Here is a 23,138-nt window from a genome sequence, read left to right on the forward strand (position 1 = left end):
GAGGTTGCCCAAAGAAGTGGTAAATGCTCCATCCTTGGCAGTGTTCAAGGCCAGGTTGGACAGAACCTTGGGCAACATGGTCTAGTGTGAGGTGTCATTGCTCATAGCAAGGGGTTGGAACTGGATGATCTTAAGGTCCTTTCCAACCCAAACCATACTATGATTCTTTGTTTATATACTGCTGGGTTGTAGCTACCATAAGGGCTGGCGTTAAGAACAGAGGAGATGAGACTGGAGATTGGTGGGTTCTGTTTCAGGGACAGTAAACTACTCACTTTGACAGTAAGTATAAAGCCTCACCTTCAGAGGTGCAGAGCTTCACACTGCCAAAGCTTCAGTGGGATTTCTGGTGCCCAGCATCACAAATAATCAGTCTTTGACATAAATGTCCCTTTCCTCATTTGTAAAATACAAATAGCAATACATACTCCACAGGACTGCTGTGCTATATAATTAATAGTTGTAAAATACCAGGTTCTGGGGAGGAAAGCTGCTAATGCAAGTACAAAGCATTATCAGCTCTGAAACAGATTATCCTTCTGCTATATAAAGTTTTTTAAAAGAAGAACTTATCTATTTTCTCCCACTATTTTCACTCTATACATGAGCAAAAGCTCTTGCAGAGCAGTTCATTAAAAACAGAATTAACAACCTATCATAATCTCCCCCAACCAATCTTCCCCCTGCTACTATCTTACTAAAAATGTCCATATTAAAGGCAACATTGGGGCAAGTTTCTTAAGATAAATTATTTCACAGAGTCCATAAGAAGAGATGATCTCAAGAAATAGGGTAGTTAAATTTATTTAAACACCTATAAATGAAGCTCTAAATGAATTTAATGGTGCATAGTAAATTTAAAAGTTACTTTATGGACAGGAGAATTACCAAAATCTAGTAGTAGTAATGAAGTTTCTGTAACTAGCGACAAGTCACTCACCGAAAGAACTCGGAACTGCTGAGGAATACAAAGTCCTTTAAAGGAGCTTTAGATACATAAATATAGATAATGAAAAATACCATGATTATATAAAAATATTTTCTTTTTAATCATCCCCTTTTTCTTCTTTCCTGATAATCTAGTTGGGGTTTGGTGAGGTTTGTTGCCTCTCAGGATAAAACATCTCCAGTGTTTTTAAGACAAATAAGTAACAATATATAGTAACAATATCATAGTAAAAAAAGCAAGGAAGTCTTTCTTACTTCAATAGTTCAAGATTAAATAAGATCCTGCAGAAAGGTCCTCACTGCTGAAGCACTGAGATGCTGCAATATGTGGAGAAGTTTTTTCATGTCCACTGGGAAATCAGTATTTATTAATTCTTTCAGGACACAAAATTACTTGAACTGATGAACTGATGAATTTTACGCTATCCTTCATTGAAATGTTCATTCTTGCCCTTCCTTCAGCTACTTTTATTTGCAGCCTTCTGTGCCACACAGAAGGTCATGAATACTGGCTCTGTGTTACTCAGCAAACTGATTAACCCTCCTGTTCCAATGGATCTAACCAAGACAGGCATAAACCATGGAGGCTCTTGGAGTTAGAGGAAAGAGTTCACATAAATGAGCTTCTTGCTAGTCCACGTTGCACTTCTTACTATCATAATGCCTGTGTCTTATTTCTTCTACTCCAGTATTTTAGAGGTCATATTCTGCTTTCATCCCAGCTGGTAACCTGCCCTGTCTGGATTAAAATCAAAGGGCAGCTGAGTTCTCACAATATGTTAAGCTAACCTTAGTTATGCTGCCTCTGACAAAAGCAGTCATCCTTTCATCCTCCAAAGCAAGCATAAAGCTCTTCACTGCACCCTTCCTTCCTGAGCCAATTCTATAGTTCCATGATTTTGATCTGGGAATGGATCTGTCTGAAAGTTGTGAGGTTTTGGGTTTTTTCCTATCTTAGTTTTTTGACGGAAACATTCCCTGAAACAGAATATATGCTCATTGCAGGGGGGATGGAGTAGATGAGCTTTGAAGATCCTTTCCAACCCAAACTACTCTATGATTCAAGCATTCTCTTAAATATACTGTCCATCATTTGGATTTACCCTGCAGTGAGTAGCCCCAAAAGCACTTGGAGTGAATTTATAAGTTGCCTTCACTCATCTTACTGTCCTGGTTTTCATATACCTCTTCATGCTTCTTGCTATCCTGGGGAAGAGAGTAAAGTCAGGTCTCACTGACATGGCATTTTCTTGCTGCTCAGCAGTTTGATAGGCATAAAGCTCTCGGACATGGATGCATATCTCACTTGTGATGCATCTGGAATGACCCTTAGCCCAAAAGCGTCCTCAGAAGAGTCAGGCAACTCACTTTCTGCATATTATTGCCTCAGGGCACACAGTGATGTAAAGAACCTGGGAAAATCTCCATTAAAGATTTATATCCCAGGGAGGAATCAGCCCAGGAGACCCATTGCAGAGCAGCACGTGGAGGTTTCAGACACAAGCAGTCTCAGTGGTTGCATCATTCACAGATTTCAATTCTTGTAACAAATAAATCTGAATTCTTTACTGATAAAAGCACTAGTAGCATGTGCCCAGACACAATACCTGCTTCTGCTCTGCTGTTCACGTCCTGAATGCTATCAGCAACTGCAGGTGGCTTCAAACCCAGGTATTCCCTTACGATGAAACTCAGGTCTGTGAATGCCTCATCCAGTTCATCTGCAGATAGGGATATGCATTTCATGGCAGAGAGGAAGGATGCATAATGGAAAAAGCCAACCTTGCATTAGTACAAAGTTACAAATCACAGAAGTCTGACAGAGAAATGCATTCTTAACACATCCAGATCATTTTGTTGGGAGTAAAATCTTCATCTTCATAAATAGCACATTCAAGAAGATAATCTGAAATTCATCTCAGTTTCTGCACTCACCTAAACATTGTCCTTCTGGAATTTGGCTTACTGTTTTATTTCTTCAATGTTACATTTAAATTGCAAGCTCTATATGCCCTTGAGAGTAAGTACAAATAGACTGTTTCATACCGCAATGAGATATTTCACCATCAATGTGGTGAACCACAAAAATCACCTCCACAAAAAGGCAGATACAGAATAAAATAGAAAAGGACACTTCTTTTCCATCTGCCATCCTCAATTCCTAAGTAGCAGGAAGCAAACATTTGTTTTAATGGACTATCTACCACCCTTCCATTCCTTGTGCCAGGTTGGTGGACTTGAGCAAGTTAGGAATCAGAAGAATCCTGCTTTGCAGAAGATCCTCTTCTTTACAGTGGGACATCGCCAGACCGCGCATCAGTTGTCATTTCAACACTTGAATAAAGCCTGTCCTGCCCAAGGATAACTAGGACTGTTGGATTAAAAGCAGCTCTGAACTCTGCTCAGAGACCAACAGACAATTAGATCCTTTGAATATTCTCATAGGATAAAATATTTAACAAGTGTTCTGCTAGGTTCAATACTTGTTTCACTTTCTAGATGGGCTTAAAGCTCAAGTTGGACGTAGTGGAGTAATTCAGTCCTGCCAGATGTCCAGAGCTTTTGGATTTCTGGGACAAGAATTAGCTGAGAAAATCAGTGAAGGAATAGTTTAAACTCTTATGATGAACATCAAACCATTTGTCAGCTTTAGTTTTAACATTTGCCAGTGCTTCTGTCTGCAGAGCAGTTTCAGACCATCTATTGGTGTAACCATAGAAATCAGATTTAAAGTATGAAAAGAGATTAACTTACCTGTGTAGATAATGGCATCAAAGTACCCTGGAAAATCCTCACTCATGTTGATGTACATGTCCACTCTGGAGACTGCCTCTTCAATCTCTGGTCTGCTGAATAATCCTTTCCTCCGCAGGTGCTCCTCATATTTCTCTTTGCTAAGTGGTACTAACAGGATACATCTGGGTTTAAAGTAGGTATTTTTCAAGCTACGCAGACCCTTCAAATGAAGCAGAGTAGCAAAATGTTTTGTGAAATTACTGTGAAAACTGTACTGGAAACATTAATTCCTTCTACAGGTCTCAAGATCTAAAATGCAACAAAATAGGCAAGTTCAAGGTGAAGTGCCCTAAAGCTACATGTGTAAAGTATTGTAAGAGTAGTATAACTTTATTCTAAACACACTTTTGAAAGAATCTTTTAAATCAAATTCCACAGTGATTTAAAGCATCGTGCTTCTCATACCCACCAGTTACTGGGGTTTCCCTTCTTTCCATCTTTTCTGTTCCATCAGGACCTAGTTATTCCAGGTATTATATACCTGAATTTAGAGCACCTCTGCTCTGGAGCCAGGCTGAGAGAGCTGGGCTGGGGCAGCCTGGAGAAGAGAAGGCTCCTGAAGGGGAGACCTTAGAGCAGCTCCAGTGCCTAAAGGGGCTCCAGGAAACCTGGAGAGGGGCTTTGGACAAGGTCCTATAGGGACAGGACAAGAGGAATGGCTTTAACCTGCCAGAGGGGAGATTGAGATGAGCTCTTAGGCAGAAGCTCTTCCCTGTGAGGGTGCTGAGGCGCTGGCACAGGGTGCCCAGAGAAGCTGTGGCTGCCCCATCCCTGGCAGTGTTCAAGGCCAGGTTGGACAGAGGGGCTTGGAGCAATCTGCTCTAGTGGAAGGTGTCCCTGTCCGTGGCAGGGGGTTGGAACTGGGTGAGCTTTAAGGTCCCTTCCAACCCAAACCAGTCTGGGATCCTACAATATCCTATTTCCTTTGAGTCCTTGGCCTGAATAAGAGGATAACCAGCAACAAGTGCAATTGAGAGGTGTCTTTGGCAGGAAACAAGGTGTACTTCTATTTCTGGGAGCATAATGAGACCTATTAGCCACCGTGTTCCTTGGTTGGAGCATGCTTTACAGGTATTGGTGGCTACCTGAGCAAAGGGAAAGCACAACAAATGTGCCTACTCCAGCGCATAACTGTGTGTCAGAACTGCAGCAGCTTCACTGACTGGAAGTGTAGACTCAGCATGATTTAACTTTTAGCGTTTGTTTCAGTCTCCTTTATCAGTGAAAGATATACTCCAGATTAAAGTGACTGAAAAGCTCTAAATTTCTTGTCTCAGCCCACAGCCCATAATTAAAATTTCTTTTAATAGTGCTAAATCACTTTGGGTATGAACCTCACAGAAGATAATGGACTTCGATAACTTCTATTCAGATACATAACTCACTGTTATTGTTTTTCATCTGCTCGCAGAGTCCACAGTGATACAAGACTATGAATAATTACTACATGATCTTGAAACTTCAGTGACAAAGGAGTTTCTCCGCTGTCTGTCCATGGCAGTAGCTTCAGTAATACCCAGTAAAAGTTATGGTCACTGCCTATGTCACTGGCTTAACCTCCTTATGAATAAACATGATGTTCCTTTAAGTTCTTTCTCCTAAACTATTTGATAACACATCTACTTTGTGAAGAGTTGACAGCTTTAAAAGGCATTCTATCATATTTAATGTCCTATTTTTCTTCCTCTGTAAATTTAGTGTCTGTCTGGCAAGACAACAGACACACTCAGTGCCTATCACAACCAATGGAGACTGAGGGGGATTCGCAGTTCAGGCAAGACTGAGGAGAAAGGGGAATGGAACTACACTGAGGTTTAGTTATTAATTTGCTGTTTAAGATCAGTTGTGTAACAGGGACTTGAGAGCAGGATCCCAGCATTAAATTGTTGACCATTTGAGCAAGGAACTACTTAGCTTTTAGCACTGACATAGGATCATAGAATGGTTTAGGTTGGAAAGGACCTTAAGATCATCCAGTTCCAGCTCCCTGCCACAGGCAGGGATGCCTCACATTAGACCATGTTGCCTGTCCAACCTGGCCTTGAACACTGTCAGGGATGGGGCAGCCACAGCTTCTCTGGGCACCCTGTGCCAGCGCCTCAGCACCCTCACAGGGAAGAGCTTCTGCCTTAGATCTAACCTGAACTTCCCCTGTTTCAGTTTGAACCCATCACCCCTTGTCCTGTCACTACAGTCCTTGATGAAGAGTCCCTCTCCAGCATCCTTGCAGCCCCCTTCAGATATTGGATGCTGCTATTCTGTTATTTGTACATTTATATGCAAGCCAGTAAACGCGTACAGATTTATTTGGGTCAAAGCAGACTAAAACACCTTACGAACACTAAGCTCCTTAACTGAAAAACTATTTTCTTGAACATCAGTTTCACAAGCAAAATAATCATCTTAATATTAATTAAATTTAATGTTGAGTTTTGCTCAATTCTGCTTAGTCATTCCCCTAACTCTGGATGCATAACGCAGGATCCTATGGCAGCACTGCCGTCCCCTGCATCTTTTTTTTGTCTCCATTCTTTTTTCCCCATCTATCATGAAGTGTTGTAGTGTCTGTTAACTCATAGTAATCCCCCAGAGGTAGAGCTAAGTCCTACAGTGACACCAAGCAACACTCAGTATCATATTCCAGGCACTGTAAAGTCTCTCATTTTGGAAGCTCATAAAGATGGAGCTTAGTATGTAGAAAGAATTTGGAAGGAAATGTATCCTGTCTTTCCTTTTTGTCACCTCAACCCCTCGCTAGTAAATCTTATTCTAAGATAATGAGAAGTAGATAATTAGAAAATGAGCTAAAAAGTTAATCTTTTGGGATTCTAATAGATGGGTTTTGACACTCTGTTTGTGACCCAGTTTCCTAACGCAGCGTGACTTCAGAGATTCTACCATCTGTGCATGTGCACCTGACAAATCTCAGAGAGGGTAAAGTCATCCCTCAAAGAGATCGCATCTTTTAATAGTTCTGCACAAAATATAGCCTCAGGCCTGCATGCAGCCTGCATTGCTTCAGCAGCAAAGGAGAAACATGGCATTCTTTTAGGGGTGATCAGTAGGTGTGCAGCTCTAGACTAGTCCCACTATAAGCTGCAGATGGGTGGAAAGCATGTGGTTGAAAAGCTGAGGATACTGTAATGGGAAGTGCTGGTGATGTGGTGGGGAGATGAGGCTGTTGAACATTGGAAAAATAGGCCAGGAAATGTTAAGAAGCCAGCGGAAGGATCCATGTGACTAAATGTGGGTGTCCGTAAAAGGAGTGATGTAGGTAACATACAGTCAATGGAGAGCTACATGATACAGGCAGTAGAGTTCAAAATGCAGTTCTGACCAAACAACCATATCTCCAACAACTGTAATTAGCCCACACAACTAGTTCAAATGTAACAGCAGCAGCTGCAGGCTGGGCAGAAGGCCATGGGGTGTCTCTTGTGTCACTAAGTGGATATGTCTAGGCAGCTGAACCAAACCTTCATCAAACTGTGTGAATTCCTCCGCAGGATAGTTCTCACAGAATCACAGAATGGTTTGGGTTGGAAGGGACCTTAAAGCTCACCCAGTTCCAATCCCCTGCCAGGGCAGGGACACCTTCCACTAGAGCAGGTTGCTCCAAGCCCCTGTGTCCAACCTGGCCTTGAACACTGCCAGGGATGGGGCAGCCACAGCTTCTCTGGGCACCCTGTGCCAGCGCCTCAGCACCCTCACAGGGAAGAGCTTCTGCCTTAAGAGCTGATCTCAATCTCCCCTCTGGCAGGTTAAAGAATGACTCAGTCAAAACTGGTTAGGCAGTTAGTAATCCTTACCTCTAATTCTAAGTGAACACAAGTTGCAAGACCCTCTCTGGCAATTGATTCTACAGTGTCTCTTGCAAGTCCGTAGTAATATCCATTGTATTTATAGGTTGCTATAAACTTCCCCTGAAATTCAAAACAGCAATTATAATGACAAAGGAAATACTTAAAGGGAAAGAACACCCTTAAATGTGCATAATCACTCTGGACTTCCTTGTTTTTATTCCCTGTGAAGTTTCTCCCTGCCTAAACCATCAATGACAATGAGACCAATGGGAGCACAACATTTGCAGGGAAGAGCACGTAGTCATTCCTGCAGGGCATGTGCTTGTACATTGTTCATGGATAATAAAACACCAGTGTCTTGAAAACAAGCTGCTGACAGGTTACAGCTTTTATTGGTTATTCATTTACACTGTAAAGAAAGCGATATCTAAAGCAAGGGGCATCCTTTTGACATTACATCAAACCATATGGCCATGCCATAGAAAAGAGAAGATGCCAAAGAGAGGACAGAAACAGATCTGCAAGGAGAATGTATAATTGGCCAAGAAATTTCAAAGTTAAATCCTGACAACTGAAACTTTGCTTCCCATTAGTATGTCTAGAGAGATGTAAGCAGATTATATGCTTTTAAAATTAAACTATTTGATTACTAAGAGTTATCATTTAGGACCAGATCAGTTGCTTAAGACTGTGTTGGCTCCCCCATTTGTATATGTACAAATAATGAGCTCTGTTGTGGCTTTTCAAGCCAATGTTTTACTGCAGGCAGCAAAAGGCATCAGAAACAGTAGCTGGAGGCGCATTGCCTTCAGAGAGAAACACGATGCCTTCAGGGTGAATTTGCTAAGCTTTCAAAGACTGCCTTCCCTGTGGGGTTGCTGGAAGATTTGGAAATAACAAAGAAAAAGGATATCAACTATTTAAGTTCTTCTTCTTCCCTGCACACACATACATGCATATGGAAATAAGTTTATTTCTACATTATACTACTGTTTAAATATTCTTAGTGACCATTATGCCCAGTTAATGGTTTCTCTATGTTCATACAAGACAGAATAAATATACAGTGACACAACAGATTTGTGGTTTCCATCTATAAACTTAAGCTACATGACTGTGAGTGAATAAGTCTGCACATACAAATATAATATTTGTATATAACATAACAAAAATCAAAATCAAACCTGGTCATAAAGTTGAGTTCACTCTGGGTGTAGGAAATGGGTCTACTAAGATACTAGTCAGGTACTTACTGTGTTCACCATTTTGTCAAATGCTTCTTGAGAAACGAAATAGTAATCAAGTCTGTTTTCTTCTCCAAAGTAAGCTTCCCTGGTGGTGTGACAGGGACTGGAAGATAGATGGTATAATAAAGAAATAACCTGGTTTCAATCATAGAAGCAGCTCTGGAATAGGAGGGGTGAGGGGGGGAAAGGGAGAATGCTACAAATCAGTTTATTTTTAAGAAGAGAAGAAATATGAGGTGCAAATCACAGCACTAATGCTGCATATTTGAAAGATCAACCCATAAATACAAAAAAGAAGTTTCAATGTAACATTACATTTTGGTTATAAATCCCCGCCCAGGCCAGGGTAGCCTGAACTGAAGTTGTCACAGCACCCTGTAATAGAGAAATGATGAAACCATTTTTTTCCCAGTCATGTCAGCTTGTGGATGATATAAAGTAGAATCCTAAATACGGAAAAGGAGACTAAGAGTTCGGCTGAACTGAGGTTAAGAAAGAGATTATAAAGACCAATCTTTAAATAGACTGCTAATAGTAAAGGGGAGAAACAATCCTGAAACTAAGGAGAAAAGTGGGATGCAAAGCAGGAAAAGTAATTACCTGCCACCACGTAAGAACAATAGGATAAACCACACATACATGAGCTTACTACCAGGATGAAACAGTAAAAAAGTCCTAAACAAACACTAAAAAAGTCCTAAACAAACCCCAAAACCCCCATTATAAACCAGTTATAAACCATAAAGAAGCTGTGCTGGTTTTGGCTGGCGTAGAGTTAATTTTCGTCATAGTAGCTGGCGTGGGGCTGTGGTTTGGATTTGTGCTGGAAACAGTGTTGATAACACAGGGATGTTTTAGTTATTGCTGAGCAGTGCTTACACAGTGTCAAGGTGACATGTTCAGTAACATGGTTTAGTGGTGGACTTGGCAGTCCTGGGGTAAAGGTTGGAGTTGATGAGCTTAAATGTCTTTTCCAACCTAGAGGATTCTATGATTCTATGATTTTAAGGCCTTTTCTGCTCCTCACCCCACTCCACCAGTGAGGAGGCTGGGGGGCACAAGTAATTGTGAGGGGACACAGCCAGGACAGCCACCCCAACTGACTCAAGGGATATTCCACACCCTACGGCATCATGCTCAGCATATAAAGCTGGGAGAAGAAGGAAGAAAGGGAGGGACATTCAGAGTGATGGCATTTGTCTTCCCAAGTCCCCGTTATACATGATGGAGCCCTGCTTTGCTGGGGATGGCTGAACATCTGACTGTGATGGTTTGAGGATAATGAAGCACTGGCACAGGTTGCCCAGAGAAGCTGTGGCTGCCCCATCCCTGGCAGTGTTCAAGGCCAGGTTGGACACAGGGGCTTGGAGCAACCTGCTCTAGCGAAAGGTGTCCCTGCCCATGGCAGGGGGTTGGAGCTGGATGAGCTTTAAGGTCCCTTCCAACCCCAACTAGTCTGGGATTCTATGTGGTGAATGAATTCCTTCGTTTGCTTTGCTTATGCACAACTTGCTTTCCCTATTAAACTGGCTTTATCTCAACCCATTTTACCTTCCCATTCTCTTCCCCATCCCACCGGGGAAAGTGTGAGCGAGCAGCTGCGTGGGGCTGTGGTTAAACCACAATACAAGTTTAGCCAGTAAAGCAGAGCTTGTCAGATCTTCACCACCACAGCATTTAGAGGGTGTCACTTTCTTTTACATCAGCAAGCTATGACAAACGAGAACAGTGTGCTACACATGGGCTCTAAAATTCCACTTCAAAGGCCTGATTTTCTTTAAGATATTATGAGCGCGTCGAGCTTTAAAGGTCATTCCTAAGCACCAGCCAGATGGTTTGAGGGTCCAATTTCACTTGATTTCTTGAAACACTTTTCAACATTACAACCCTTTTGAATTGCAAGGCCATGTTTACATTCCAACTGCCAGGGTTTCCTGTGTGAAATACATTTTTAATGAGTGGAATGTTTGAAGTCTAAAGGTAGAAGCCAGAAAATTGCTGAAATCTCCCCTGAATAATTAAAATACAACTTTGCTTTATGGTTGCAATTTTCTGCTCTGTTAAGATTCTGTCTCTCTCCCCCTTTTTTTGTTTTCCCCTCATGCATAAAGCTTTTAGAAAATAAAATACATGATAGAAAAACAATGCTCTTAAAAAACCCCTCGCAGTGCTTGGAAAATCTCACTTGGCTTTCAATTAGTTTGTCATTTCCAATGTAGTCTTTCAAAACATTGTAGTTGCTTTAAAGAAGGGTGAAAAGTCCTTTTTCCAGTCATATAATCTTAAAACGTCCTTTCAACTTGCCAGTTTTATGACCTAAACCAGCAAGTGGCTACAATCTGAGTACAGAGCAGAGAGAAATACATATAGGCTTCTTCATCTTCATGTATTAGAGAAGAAGGCTACTACTAGACAGCGCATTGGCATGCAGAACATGGTCCTGTGATGCTAAGAAGTCTGAGGTTTCATTCTTACATATGTATGTGCCCATGGTCCCTTTCTTACAATTCACAAGTGCACAAATAGAGACCCAGGTCCTACTGTGGCAATATATGTGAAACTATGGCTAAAATCTGGTTGAAAATTAATGGAAAAATCAGTGTAATAAAAGAGAAAATAGATGAGAGACAATATAATATATATGGGAACACAGACTGGGGCTGAATAGCATGTGCTATAAGACCTGTGAAAGTCAGGTATCTTGAAGAATGGAATGGGTGGTAAAAGGAACACCTAACTTTAAGCACCTGATAGGGGTGATCTAACTTAGCCAGACTTCCTATGTCTTAGGCACTGGAAGTAGGTAGGTACCTCAGGGAAGTGGTTCACAAAGGCTGAACCTCCCTTGGGAAGAGATAGTTTCTCTCCACTAAATACACAGGGAGCTCAGTAAGGATCATCATAATTCAGGCCTTTCAGATAAGGAGAATTAGTCCTCCCAGCAGGTGGTGAAGTCTGAAAGGTGCCATTTGCTTTGATAACACTACTCCCAGGATAATAAACTGGTCCAGCAACTGCACTTGCCTCTTCCCTTAGCTTCTGGATGCCCTCAGCACATGCATGCTAATGTGTTATATGCAGGTACATTACAAGAATTAGGAGAAATGCATACATATCTAAACAGATGCTTTGGTTGAGGGGCATTAGTGAGCAGAGATGGAACAGATCAATAAAAGGAGCACTAAATGACACGTTTGTTTATTTGCTGTTCACCTTTGGAAAGAACATGAGCATTTAAATAGCTTTTCTTTTAAGGAAGTATGTGATGACTTCAGGCAATCAAGCCCTGGGAAGAGATAAAATGCAGAGCAATGAACATTTATTGGTTGTCTTTAACTTCTTTACAAAGAGAAACAACAACTGCCACCAAACCAGCAGCAATTCTGGCCTGGATCACTTGGTGTTTTCAACTTACAGAGCAAACTTACCCATATCTGAAGAAATTGTTGAACTGTCTGCAGATCTTGTGAGTAAGCTCTCTCTTACCACAGGCTACAGGGCCAGCTAATACCAGCATGGGGTAGGGAGCATCAAGACAAGGTAAAGTGCTACAAGAAAGGAAAACAAGGAGCTGTCACATTACCTACAAATGAAATCTTTAGCGACTTTGTATAAAGCTTCTACAGAGACTCTATCATCATTTCAACTAATCTCATCTGTCTATCACACTATTCGCATTGTTCACAGTGTAGACAACAATCAAGAGAAGCATGTGCTCAGTTTTATATGCTCTAAACATAAAAATAGCACAAAATGCTGCATTAAAGACCCCTGGGTCTCTTTTGCCAAAGGAGTAATGTTCTATCTACTATAATCTTTTCTGATTTATAGCCTTTTCTAAAGCTCCCTCTGCAGTCACAGTGTAGCTGGGATTTGTTTAAGAGTTTTCCAAATCTATTGCCGAACTGGTAATGTTTTAATGGTGAGGATAATGAGCCTAGCATGAACTTGGACTCAATCCTACAAACCTTTCCACACTCCTGCATGGAATCTTGCTGACTTCCATGGCATTTCCAGATGAAGGTGGCGATTTGTAAAGAACTCTTCAATTCAATACAATGAAAACCACTAAGATCCTTCAACTCCACTGAACACAAACACCATCACAATAAAAGAACCCAAAGTGCTACAAAAATACAAAGCCCTCCATTTTCTCCATGCTGAGCAGATGGTTAGATCCTCAGATTTCCACTTCCAGCTGTAAATACTGGAATGAAAAGCAGTTGTGCACTTCTGAGTGTCCAGTAATTTATGTACACAGCTAAAAATGGAATGCAACTGTGGACTCTCATTTTTAAACCTCAGCTAGATCTTATGATTAAACCGCTTGATAATATGTCAGAAATAGTTGAAATAGCTCCAAACCCACTTGTTTTTAACTAATAAATAGCTTTAAATGAATAAAAAGTGGGTGAAAATGACCTATGTGTATTTAGCTTCCATTGAATGTGATTTAAACAGATAAATGCAAATACCTGAAACCAGAGTATATTTGTTTTACCTTTTCTAAGTAAGTAACTAAGAAGTAATGGTAACCATCCAACACAAGCACGGAAGAAAGAGGTTTCAAAGTAATGGCTTTACTCCTATTTTAGGATCAGCAAACCAGCTCTATTATCTACCAGACTATTGGTATATAATGGGACTTGATGCTTCAGAAGCACTGAGATAATAATGAAATTGAGTCTGCTAATTCTCTATGGAGTACCAGCCTCAGAGAAGACACAACAGATACACCTAATAAATTAAGAGGCTGGCTCGAGTGTGTACATATGTGCTGTTACTAAAGTGTGAAATGAACCCAGATCCTGGTTCAGTGTTCCATCCACTAGCCTATTTTAAAGCAAGACAGTAGCAGAACCCTTGGGAGATTTAAGGACTTTTTACTTACTGTGCTTTTTGGTGGCATTTACAAGACATTAGACAATATAAGCACGATAAGTTTGTTAGCACAATACATGAAAAATACTGGAGAAGGTAAAAATACATCTTAAAAATCCTTATCTGAATGTGTTAAGTGACAACATTCTGTTCAGTTCAAGAAATATCTTCCTCCTGTCATCATTTTTTGAGCTGTTAAGACTGTCTTTCTCTTCTTTGACATTAGTGGTGAGAGCAGCCCTGAGGAGAAGGACTTTGGGGTGTTGGTTGGTGAGGAGCTCCCCATGACCCCCTTTGGTGTGTGCTTGAGCCCAGAACCCCCCTGTGTGCTGGGCTTCTCCTCCAGAGCGTGAGCAGCAGGTCAGGGAGGGAATCCTGCCCCTCTGCTGCACTCTGGGGAGACCCCCCCTGCAGTCCTGATCCAGCTCTGGGGCAACAGCACAAGAGGGACGTGGAGCTGCTGGAGCGAGGCCAGAGGAGGCCCCGGAGCTGCTGCGAGGGCTGGAGCAGCTCTGCTCTGGAGCCAGGCTGAGAGAGCTGGGCTGGGGCAGCCTGGAGAAGAGCAGGCTCCTGAAGGGGACACCTTAGAGCAGCTCCAGTGCCTAAAGGGGCTCCAGGAAACCTGGAGAGGGGCTTTGGACAAGGGCCTGGAGGGACAGGGGAGTGGCTTTAACCTGCCAGAGGGGAGATTGAGATGAGCTCTGAGGCAGAAGCTCTTCCCTGTGAGGGTGCTGAGGCGCTGGCACAGGGTGCCCAGAGAAGCTCTGGCTGCCCCAGCCCTGGCAGTGTTCAAGGCCAGGTTGGACACAGGGGCTTGGAGCAACCTGCTCTAGTGGAAGGTATCCCTGTCCGTGGCAGGGGTTGGAGCTGGAGGAGCTTTAAGGTCCCTTCCAACACAAACCATTCTGTGATTCAGTGAAAAGATCAGTTTAAGGCAACATGATCTCAGGAGGTATTAATGACAGTTGTGGATACTATAAGTGCATTGCTATGGATGAACCAGTTCCAAGATGGGAATTCCAGGAAACACTCTTGGTGTCTAGAGATTCAAATTTTATCAAGACGTAATAGAAAGGTTCTGACTCTTGCTCAAGGCATTGGTCTTCGTGAATAAAGATGTCAAGGCAGGTCTGTGAAGACAGAACCCTTATCTTCAACATAGTTTTAATCTATTCCTTCTCCACACATTGAGCCTGTTACGTGCTTGCAAATTGCAGAATTCCTCCGTAATCTTTTCTGTTACAATGAAGTGTTATATCCAGCAATGATACAATATATCATTATTTGACATGATTATACTTGGAATTCAAATTCTCTGAAGTAAATTTCCATTGCTCAAATTCCTCACATCCTCAAATTCCTTGGATTTCTGATTTCAACAGAATGTGGACAACATTTCCATAATCCTCTCTTTCATTGCATCCCCACTTACTGGTTCTCAAAACAGAAACTAGAAGTTTTGGGTTTCCTATAACTTGTCAGCAGTATCTTGGCTTACTTAATTAATATCTTTCATCTTTCTTTGTCTTTGGTGGGTACAGTAATAGACTGCTGTGCAAGATTAATAGATATCAAGGCCAGAAGGGACTACTGCAGTCATCTAAGTCAGACTCCCCTCATCACACTGGCTACAGGATTTCCCCAAGCTAGTTCTTGTTTCAGGCCTGATTCCTGGGGTTCTGTTAGAGTATATTTTAATTAAAAACATTCCAGTTGTGGGGAATTCTTGGTAAATTGTTCCAGTGGTTAATTACTTCCATTGTTCAAAATAAGCATGCTCTTCTTCTCTGAATGAATTGATCCTCGATAGCCACATACCAAGTCTCATCATGTACTTGCCCAGTAGACTGAAGAGCCCCCATTATTACATTTCTGCTCCCCATATAGCAGTTCTAACTATGATCAAACTTCCTTTTTAAATGCCACATGCTTGTCTAGTAGGGGAAAAATACACATCATATTGTTCAGTGATGTGTTGCCATGTAATTAAAGATAGAATCACAAGGCACACAGAGAGGGAATGGCATAAAGAACTTAATGTGAATGTTTTCTGACTGCAGACTATGCAAGAATGTAAGTTTTTGCTTTGTTTTCACTTCTTAATAGAGATATTAAAACAAATTAATTAATCTAAAATGATAGATGCAAATGAACTGTACTAAGCTGGTTCCAATAAACATTTTATAGTGTAGAAGTCTGGAACACATCCTCATTAGAAGATTTCATTAATGACTCTGTTGTTTGCTTTCCAGCTGAGCACGGGCGAACATTCAAAGCATCATTAGCAATCTTGGTCAGCCCCATCAATGTTGGTCTGCATGTTTCTATGTTTGTGTATACAATACCTCTGACACAAGACAGAATTGTTGCTCTCCAGCAATGAAGATACACATACACAATCCAGTAAACAAATATTTAAACAGAGCCTATGTCTGCATTGGAAGAAATCCATGCCTTTAGGTAGAACTATTGTGCTTTTAGTTAAAGAAACCTCCAACCCTGCAAAGCAGTAAATAAATCTTGGGGGGAGGGGTTTAATAGGCTGCTAAGAATTCTCAGAGCTATCATCACCCCTGGGATGGCTCCAGTCTTTCATAAACAATCCCAGGAAACAGAAGACTTGCAATTAAGCTGTTCTAAAACTATAAATTTATGAGTTAATAAATCACTGATCTTAAATCATAGAATCATAGACTGGTTTGGGTTGGAAAGGACCTTAAGATCATCCAGTTCCAACCACCTGCTATGGGCAGGGATGCCTCACTCTAGACCATGTCGCCCAAGGCTCTGTCCAACCTGGCCTGAACACTGCCAGGGGTGGAGCATTTACCACTTCCTTGGGCACCCTGTGCCAGCGCCTCAGCACCCTCACAGGGAAGAACTTCTTCCTTGTATCCAAGCTGAACTTCCCCTTTTTCAGTTTGAGCCCATCACCCCTTGTCCTATCACTACAGTCCCTGATGAAGAGTCCCTCTCTGTCATCCTTGTAGCCCCCCTTCGGACATTGAAGGCTGGTTCAGTATGTCAGGTTACTCAGTTATGAATTCAGACGTCCAAAATGGTGCTACAACAGGGTGTGGGGACACAAAAGTTGATCTCAGTGCCCACTGTAGCAAATATAATAATAAATCATTTCTATTTCATAACATTTCCCATCTAAGTATGTCAAAGCATGTTCCAAGCACTCATCAAGGAAACATCATAACACATCTGCAGAGCAGCAAATTATGGCCATCTCCATTTTCTCCATGAGAAATGAGGCTGAGAGAAGTCACCTAGCATGCCAATGGCAACACTGGAAAAGCACATTGGTGTGCCTCTCCCTTCTGTGATTTAAGTGGCAATGAGCATCATCTCCTGCCAAAGGCAGAAGTAGCTGGACTTCCCTAAGGATAAACTTAAAAATCTCACCTTATGAATATAAAATGTGCCGCAAAGCCACAAATAAGGTAATTTTGTTCACAATGGGATGCCAATAGTCAAAGAGAAAGAGTAAGCAGAACAGGAAGATGATGTGTTTTACAGCTCTCTTCTGCCTCTAGAGATTATTCAAGTGCCTTTGGGTATTGAGAGAAATTTTGCATCTTTCATTTATGGTGCTTGTGGCCATCTGTTTCAACAGATTGTTTAAAAGAAAGGAGCTGCAGACAATCTGTCTGAGCCTTTAGAGGTGAATGACTAACTTCACTCCATAATCAATTCCAACCAAATAAGATTTGCCTAATTTCCAGACCGCTAACAGAATACTATAGAACTTCTCCTCTTCACTAGATTCATTTAGAGGTGGGAGAGGGACAGGAAAACGTCCCTCTAAATATGATGACACCTTGTGCTTTACATGAGTGCCACCCTCAGGAGCAGATGTGAAGTGGAGGGAAGCTTACCTGTCAAAGATCTTCTGGGGCTGCAGCATCGCACGCATAATGTGAGTCATATGGTCTTCAGCAGCAACTACTTCTGGAGGAGGGTCATATTTATTCACAGCAGCAACCTGTATAGGGGCAAAAGAAAGAAGAGCAGTGACGTTATTGTTTCCAGCTCCTATATGCTTAGCAGACCACTATGAATAATGGTGGCTTCTTATTCATGAGGGTCAGTCTTTGGATTTGGCATGTCTGTGAACACATAAATCTTTTCAGGAGATTTAAGCTCAATTTGATAGATGGATGGAAGGCAGCCAGATGCAGCTCACCATCTTTAATATATTCACCGTTTTACTGGAAAGCAAACGGGATGCCATATAAGATGCAAAGTAATTTTGCTCAGGTTTTAATTATCCATTAATTTGCATCCTCTTAGTGCTGGTGGAAGATGCCAAAGTAAAATCCTTAGGGACTGAAGCCATTCATTTCTTTGCCAGAAGAGGAACAGAATGGGCATTAACAAACTAAACAAACTGCTGTTTTCTCCTGACAATGCTTTTCTGGCTTTCCCGGGATAAGGAGCACTTAAACTCCAAGGATTCTCTCCATCCATTCTATTGAAAGGTCTATTGAGGGTACTGACCACTAACGAGTTCTATATTTTTGTTATTATGAATACTACTCACTCAGAATCAGGTTAAGAACTACTGAGTCACTTCAGGTAAACCATCAAATATCAACTAGTCAATACCACTGCAAGACACTTCTGCAAGCTCTGATGAGAGCCATGCCTGTATTAGCCACTAGTGTGGTGCAACAGGAATGGATCTTTAAAGCAAAACTTTCAGTACTCAGGAACTAATGTCCACACTATTTTGGGAGAAATGGAGGGAGCTCATTTCACTCTAGTTTTGTTCTTTGGTCTGAATTAGTGGCTAGGAGACCTTAGGTGTCTATCATCTGGTTAAGGTTAAGTCCAGATGAAGTCTTGTTCATATAGATCCATAGAATGGTTAGGCTTGGAAGGGACCTTAAAGCTCATCCAGTTCCAACCCCTGCCACGGGCAGGAACACCTTCCACTAGAGCAGGTTGCTCCAAGCCCCTGTGTCCAACCTGGCCTTGAACACTGCCAGGGATGGGGCAGCCACAGCTTCTCTGGGCACCCTGTGCCAGCGCTTCGCCACCTTCACAGGGAAGACATTGCAAGACTATTCCACACTGAGAATCAAGCATCTCAAGTTGGGCAACTAGGGAGTTCACTTCAAAACCACACTTGGGTAAGGTGGGTTGGATTACACCCCGGTATTATCCCTTCTCTGTGGTCAAGACAAAGAGTGCCTGGCATTCAACAAGAACTCTAATATTTATGCAGCCAAAGTTAGGAGCAATGCATTTCCAGGAAGGATAATTTTAAAGGATAATTCCCTGAAATCCAACCCCAATTGGCAGCTGTTGATCCTAACAGTTCTAGCATGGCTTGGGCCCAGCTACTATACGCAGCAACCAAATTACAGTATAAGCTGCACAAGAGGGAAAGGATTCTATTACAACAGAACGCTACTGTAAGCAGTCTGAGCAGGTTTGGTTTTGGGAGAAGATTTTACAGTGAAGGCTGTATGGAGTAGAATAGGATACGAGCAGCATTTTAACTTTCAGAGTTCACTTTGCTGTACACAACACTAGAAAACACAGTGGTTATCACTTCAGAGTGTTTCATGAATGTAGTTGTCTGTTCAGATTCACTAGCTGAATAGCAATGGCTACTAAGTAAGTCTCTTCACTGAATTAAGTTTTTAGGTAAGCCTTGCATTTTTACATACTCCAACTGATCCAGAAATTATATATATATATATACACATATACATACATATATAAATATATATATACATATAAAACCAACAACTGTCATTAACACCTCCTGAGATCATGCTGCCTTAAACTGGTCTTTTCACAGAATCACAGAGTGGTTTGTGTTGGAAGGGACCTTAAAGCTCCTCCAGTTCCAACCCCCTGCCACAGGCAGGGACACGTTCCACTAGAGCAGGTTGCTCCAAGCTCCATCCAACCTGACCTTGAACGCTGGATTTGAAAGCAAAAGTCTGAACCTGTAGCCTATCCTGGGGGCTGAAACATGGAAGGTCTGTCACACCCACATGACTAGAAAGCTACATTTGCATGCATAGTTTTTAATATTCTTTATTTAGGACAAATTCAGAATGGTACTATGTTTACATACCTTTTCTTTCACTGAAATCTTCTTGAGATCCAGTTCTGTTAGTTGGAGCAACATGAAAATCACCGAGAGCCAATAATCTGCTTGCTCCTGAAGGACAAAGTTTCCACTTTGACACAAAGTATTTACCTTCATCAATCCAATATTTCATCTCAATCAGTTGAAATTGAATTGGCCTTAATACATTGCAACTGAAAAAGCTTTTTACCCTAAAGGATGTCAACACACTGTATAAATTCACCCTCCACCACAAGCTTAGGTTCTTCAGCAAGAGTTAATAATTGTTCAAAAGTCTCCAACTACGCTGTTCAAAAGGTCAAGATGGGAACTTAAAATTCACCACCACATCCACTAGAACACCAAGAAAGACTGCTGGAGAACTAAAAGTGTTATCTATGTTGGGATTATAGAATCATCGAATTACAGAATGGTTTGGGTTGGAAAGGACCTTAAGATCATCCAGTTCCAACCACCTGCTATGGGCAGGGATGCCTCACTCTAGACCATGCCGCCCAAGGCTCTGTCCAACCCGGCCTTGAACACTGCCAGTGATGGGGCGTTTACCACTTCCTTGGGAAACCTGTTCCAGTGCCTCAGCACCCTCACAGGGAAGAGCTTCTTCCTTATATCCAACCTGAACTTCCCCTGTCTAAGTTTGAAGCCATTACGTCTTGTCCTATCACTACAATAAATTACATAGTAATATTACATAGCAATAAACTATTATTGCTATGTAATTTTACATAGCAATAAACTGTTACTGTGAAGTAATTTATATGGTTAATAATTCCAACCTTAGTCATACTATAGGAGCTTTAAAAGAGAAATTGCATTATAAATTGTCATCATATTGGCTTATAAGTTGAAGACAATAAGAAGAATAATTAAAAGAGAAATTAAAAAGCTGACACTGAGGAGTTCATGAAGGTTCCTAGTTCCCAAACCAGAAAGGTCCTGTTAAAACTACAGAACAGCTGTCATAAGATGGTTGTTGCATGTATAAGTTATTATTAAAACTGTAATTGAAAGGAATATGATCAGACTTTGCTTTGGGGAAGGACATGTGAACAGGAAAAGGCTTTTGGATTACAGAGGACTAGAGGCAGCCTATTTTGGGTATTGTTTTCATAGCAATGTCATTGTGTGCCACAACAGGCCATTCTCATGAAAGCCAAAACAAAACTGGCAATTACAGGAAGAAGAAGTTAAACCCTTAATATTTTTTCTTTTTTTCTAGCCTTGGAAATCACTGTAAAATTCACATAAAATTTAGAAATCACAGAAGTCAGGAGAGACTCATCTTCGATCACTCAGGACAAATGACAAATGCAGAGGTAAAGTCAGAACTTCTTGTATTTTGCAAATGTTGTTGTTGATAAAATGGGTGTTTAATTCATTAATTGAGGAATATTATGGGAGCCATAAATAAGAACTAGTAAATCCTAAAGAAGAAAAGAAGATACAGATTCCATAGACATATGATTTTTGAAAGGAGCACTATAAAGTCCCTTTGAGCTTTTTCCAGGGACAATCAGGTACAGACCTTCAAAGCAAACAAAAAAGGAATCTTTTCCCAAGCAAAAATCATGGCATACTGTGAGTACAAGTGTATAAATGGATTCACAAATGGAAGTAGTAAAATTTATTACGTGAATGTTAAAACCATGTTTCATATGCAGCTTTGGTTCAGACAAAGCTCCCAGACAAAGGTTGGTACCCATGCCAGGGAAACCATCAATCCTTGTTTCTTGTACTCACTCCCTAAAATGACCTGGCCACTGTCAGAAATAGAAACTGAGGCTATAGGGATTCTGGTGTGAACTAGACCAGCAGGTCTAGATTCTTATTTTGGGCTTCCTCTTACCTGTACAGGATTCTTTAACAGATTTAAAACTCTGAGGAGAGGCAGATCTTCAATATGTTCAAGTTCATGCAGCTCAGCAATCTAATTAGTGACAGAAAGAGAGCATAAATCAGCAGCAACAGAATCCATGATAACTATGGGGGAGAAAAAAGGTATTTTAATCCCTGCTTTTAAAATCTGGACATAAAAAAAACCTCATTATACTCACAAAATGGGTATATATGTTAAGTGCATTCAATAAGGCACTTTGAGTCACAAAAGGCAGACAACTTGTATGTTAGCTGGAGGAGCAGCACAATACAGACTGCAATTTCGAACCACCTGCTCTATTCCAGTTCTTTCAAATGTCAAGCCCTGACACATTCAGTTTTTATGTGTCTGATGTGTTTAAGTGAGGCAATTGTGCAGTTACATTTGTGCTTCAGTTGACTAGCAAAAGAAAATCCTTCTAAGAAGAGTTTCTTTTCACTGGAGCTCAAGTTCATCCTACCTAAGTTGCAGCACTTGACTGAAAAGCATCAGCATAGTTGTCCTTGGCTGTATGTGTCCAGAAAGTGGTGCGTTCCACTTAAGATCTCCTCTATCCACAAAAGAAACCTGGCTTGGCTGCACTCGGGCACATCAGGTAAGCATTAGAAGTTAAGTTGGGTTAATCAGTTTGTGTGCCCAAAACAAAGTCACACTTGAGGCACTATAAACCCTGAGTGAACAGCTGTAAGGTTCTCCATTAAATGCTTCTAATGGAATTCATGTTGCCTCATTTTAGCCATCTGTTAATTTAGCCCAAATTAGTCCTCTAACCTCACTTTATCATTAGTGGAAAGGCAGTCCCAGAGGTTATTGGATCCACGGTAGGCTGGGACGAATGGCCTTGTAATGCTTGATACCTGTTCTTCACTGCTGAAAGACTGAACCTAGAAGACTGCAGATTCTATCCCTATACTGAGTCTAAAAACATAAACCTCCACCATAGCCTACTCAGTATTCATTTGAGGGTAACAAGAAGCCCACCACAGAACAGTTTTGACCAAGTTAAATGTCATTTGGGTGGATTTCCTAAAGAAATCCAAGAATGCCAACTGTCAGCATATGAAAAATCACTCAACTTGTATAAGAGAGACATGGTTTGCAGATAAACCAAGCATTTAAGATCACTCTGGGTGGTATGAGCTCAAGAAACTCAGATCTTTCTGTGTCAATTAATTAAAACACTCTTTAAATTCTCTTTAAATTTCCTTCCTTTAGAAGGAAATGTTCAAAAACTGGTGACTCATTAAAGAGTTTCAATAACATCATTAAAAGAGGCAAATTTTGATGAGGTAAAATTAATAGCTTTACATGCTAAAGAACAGTGGAAACTATATGAGGCAATGGAAGTGGTGTTATTAGTGCTAATAGCAACCATACTATTAGGTAGTTTCCTGTCTTGTGCAATTGATGTACCTTTAAATGTCAACCTGAACACAGTGTGAGAAAAAAGAACTCACAGTCATGAATTAAAT

General features: G+C 41.1%; 1 protein-coding gene across 3 annotated transcripts in view; it reads right to left on the reverse strand.

The window, feature by feature from the left end:
- The window catches only part of LRGUK (leucine rich repeats and guanylate kinase domain containing), a 55,690-nt gene that overhangs the window by 19,384 nt on the left and 13,168 nt on the right, over nt 1–23,138 (reverse strand). For all 3 annotated transcript variants that reach the window (XR_004389889.1, XR_003990721.1, XM_030480712.1), the window contains exons 8-15: nt 21,637–21,717; nt 19,776–19,862; nt 17,560–17,666; nt 12,223–12,342; nt 8,801–8,897; nt 7,554–7,667; nt 3,703–3,904; nt 2,556–2,669 (exon numbers count right to left, since the gene is read on the reverse strand). Coding sequence is in view for 1 of the 3 variants with exons in the window: in XM_030480712.1 (XP_030336572.1) it covers nt 2,556–2,669; nt 3,703–3,904; nt 7,554–7,667; nt 8,801–8,897; nt 12,223–12,342; nt 17,560–17,666; nt 19,776–19,862; nt 21,637–21,717 (922 nt within the window). In the remaining 2 variants the exon portion in view is untranslated. The remainder of the gene's footprint in view (nt 1–2,555; nt 2,670–3,702; nt 3,905–7,553; nt 7,668–8,800; nt 8,898–12,222; nt 12,343–17,559; nt 17,667–19,775; nt 19,863–21,636; nt 21,718–23,138) is intronic.

Source organism: Strigops habroptila, chromosome 3, assembly GCF_004027225.2.
Source record: "Strigops habroptila isolate Jane chromosome 3, bStrHab1.2.pri, whole genome shotgun sequence".
In the NCBI taxonomy this organism is placed as follows: Eukaryota; Metazoa; Chordata; class Aves; order Psittaciformes; family Psittacidae; genus Strigops; species Strigops habroptila.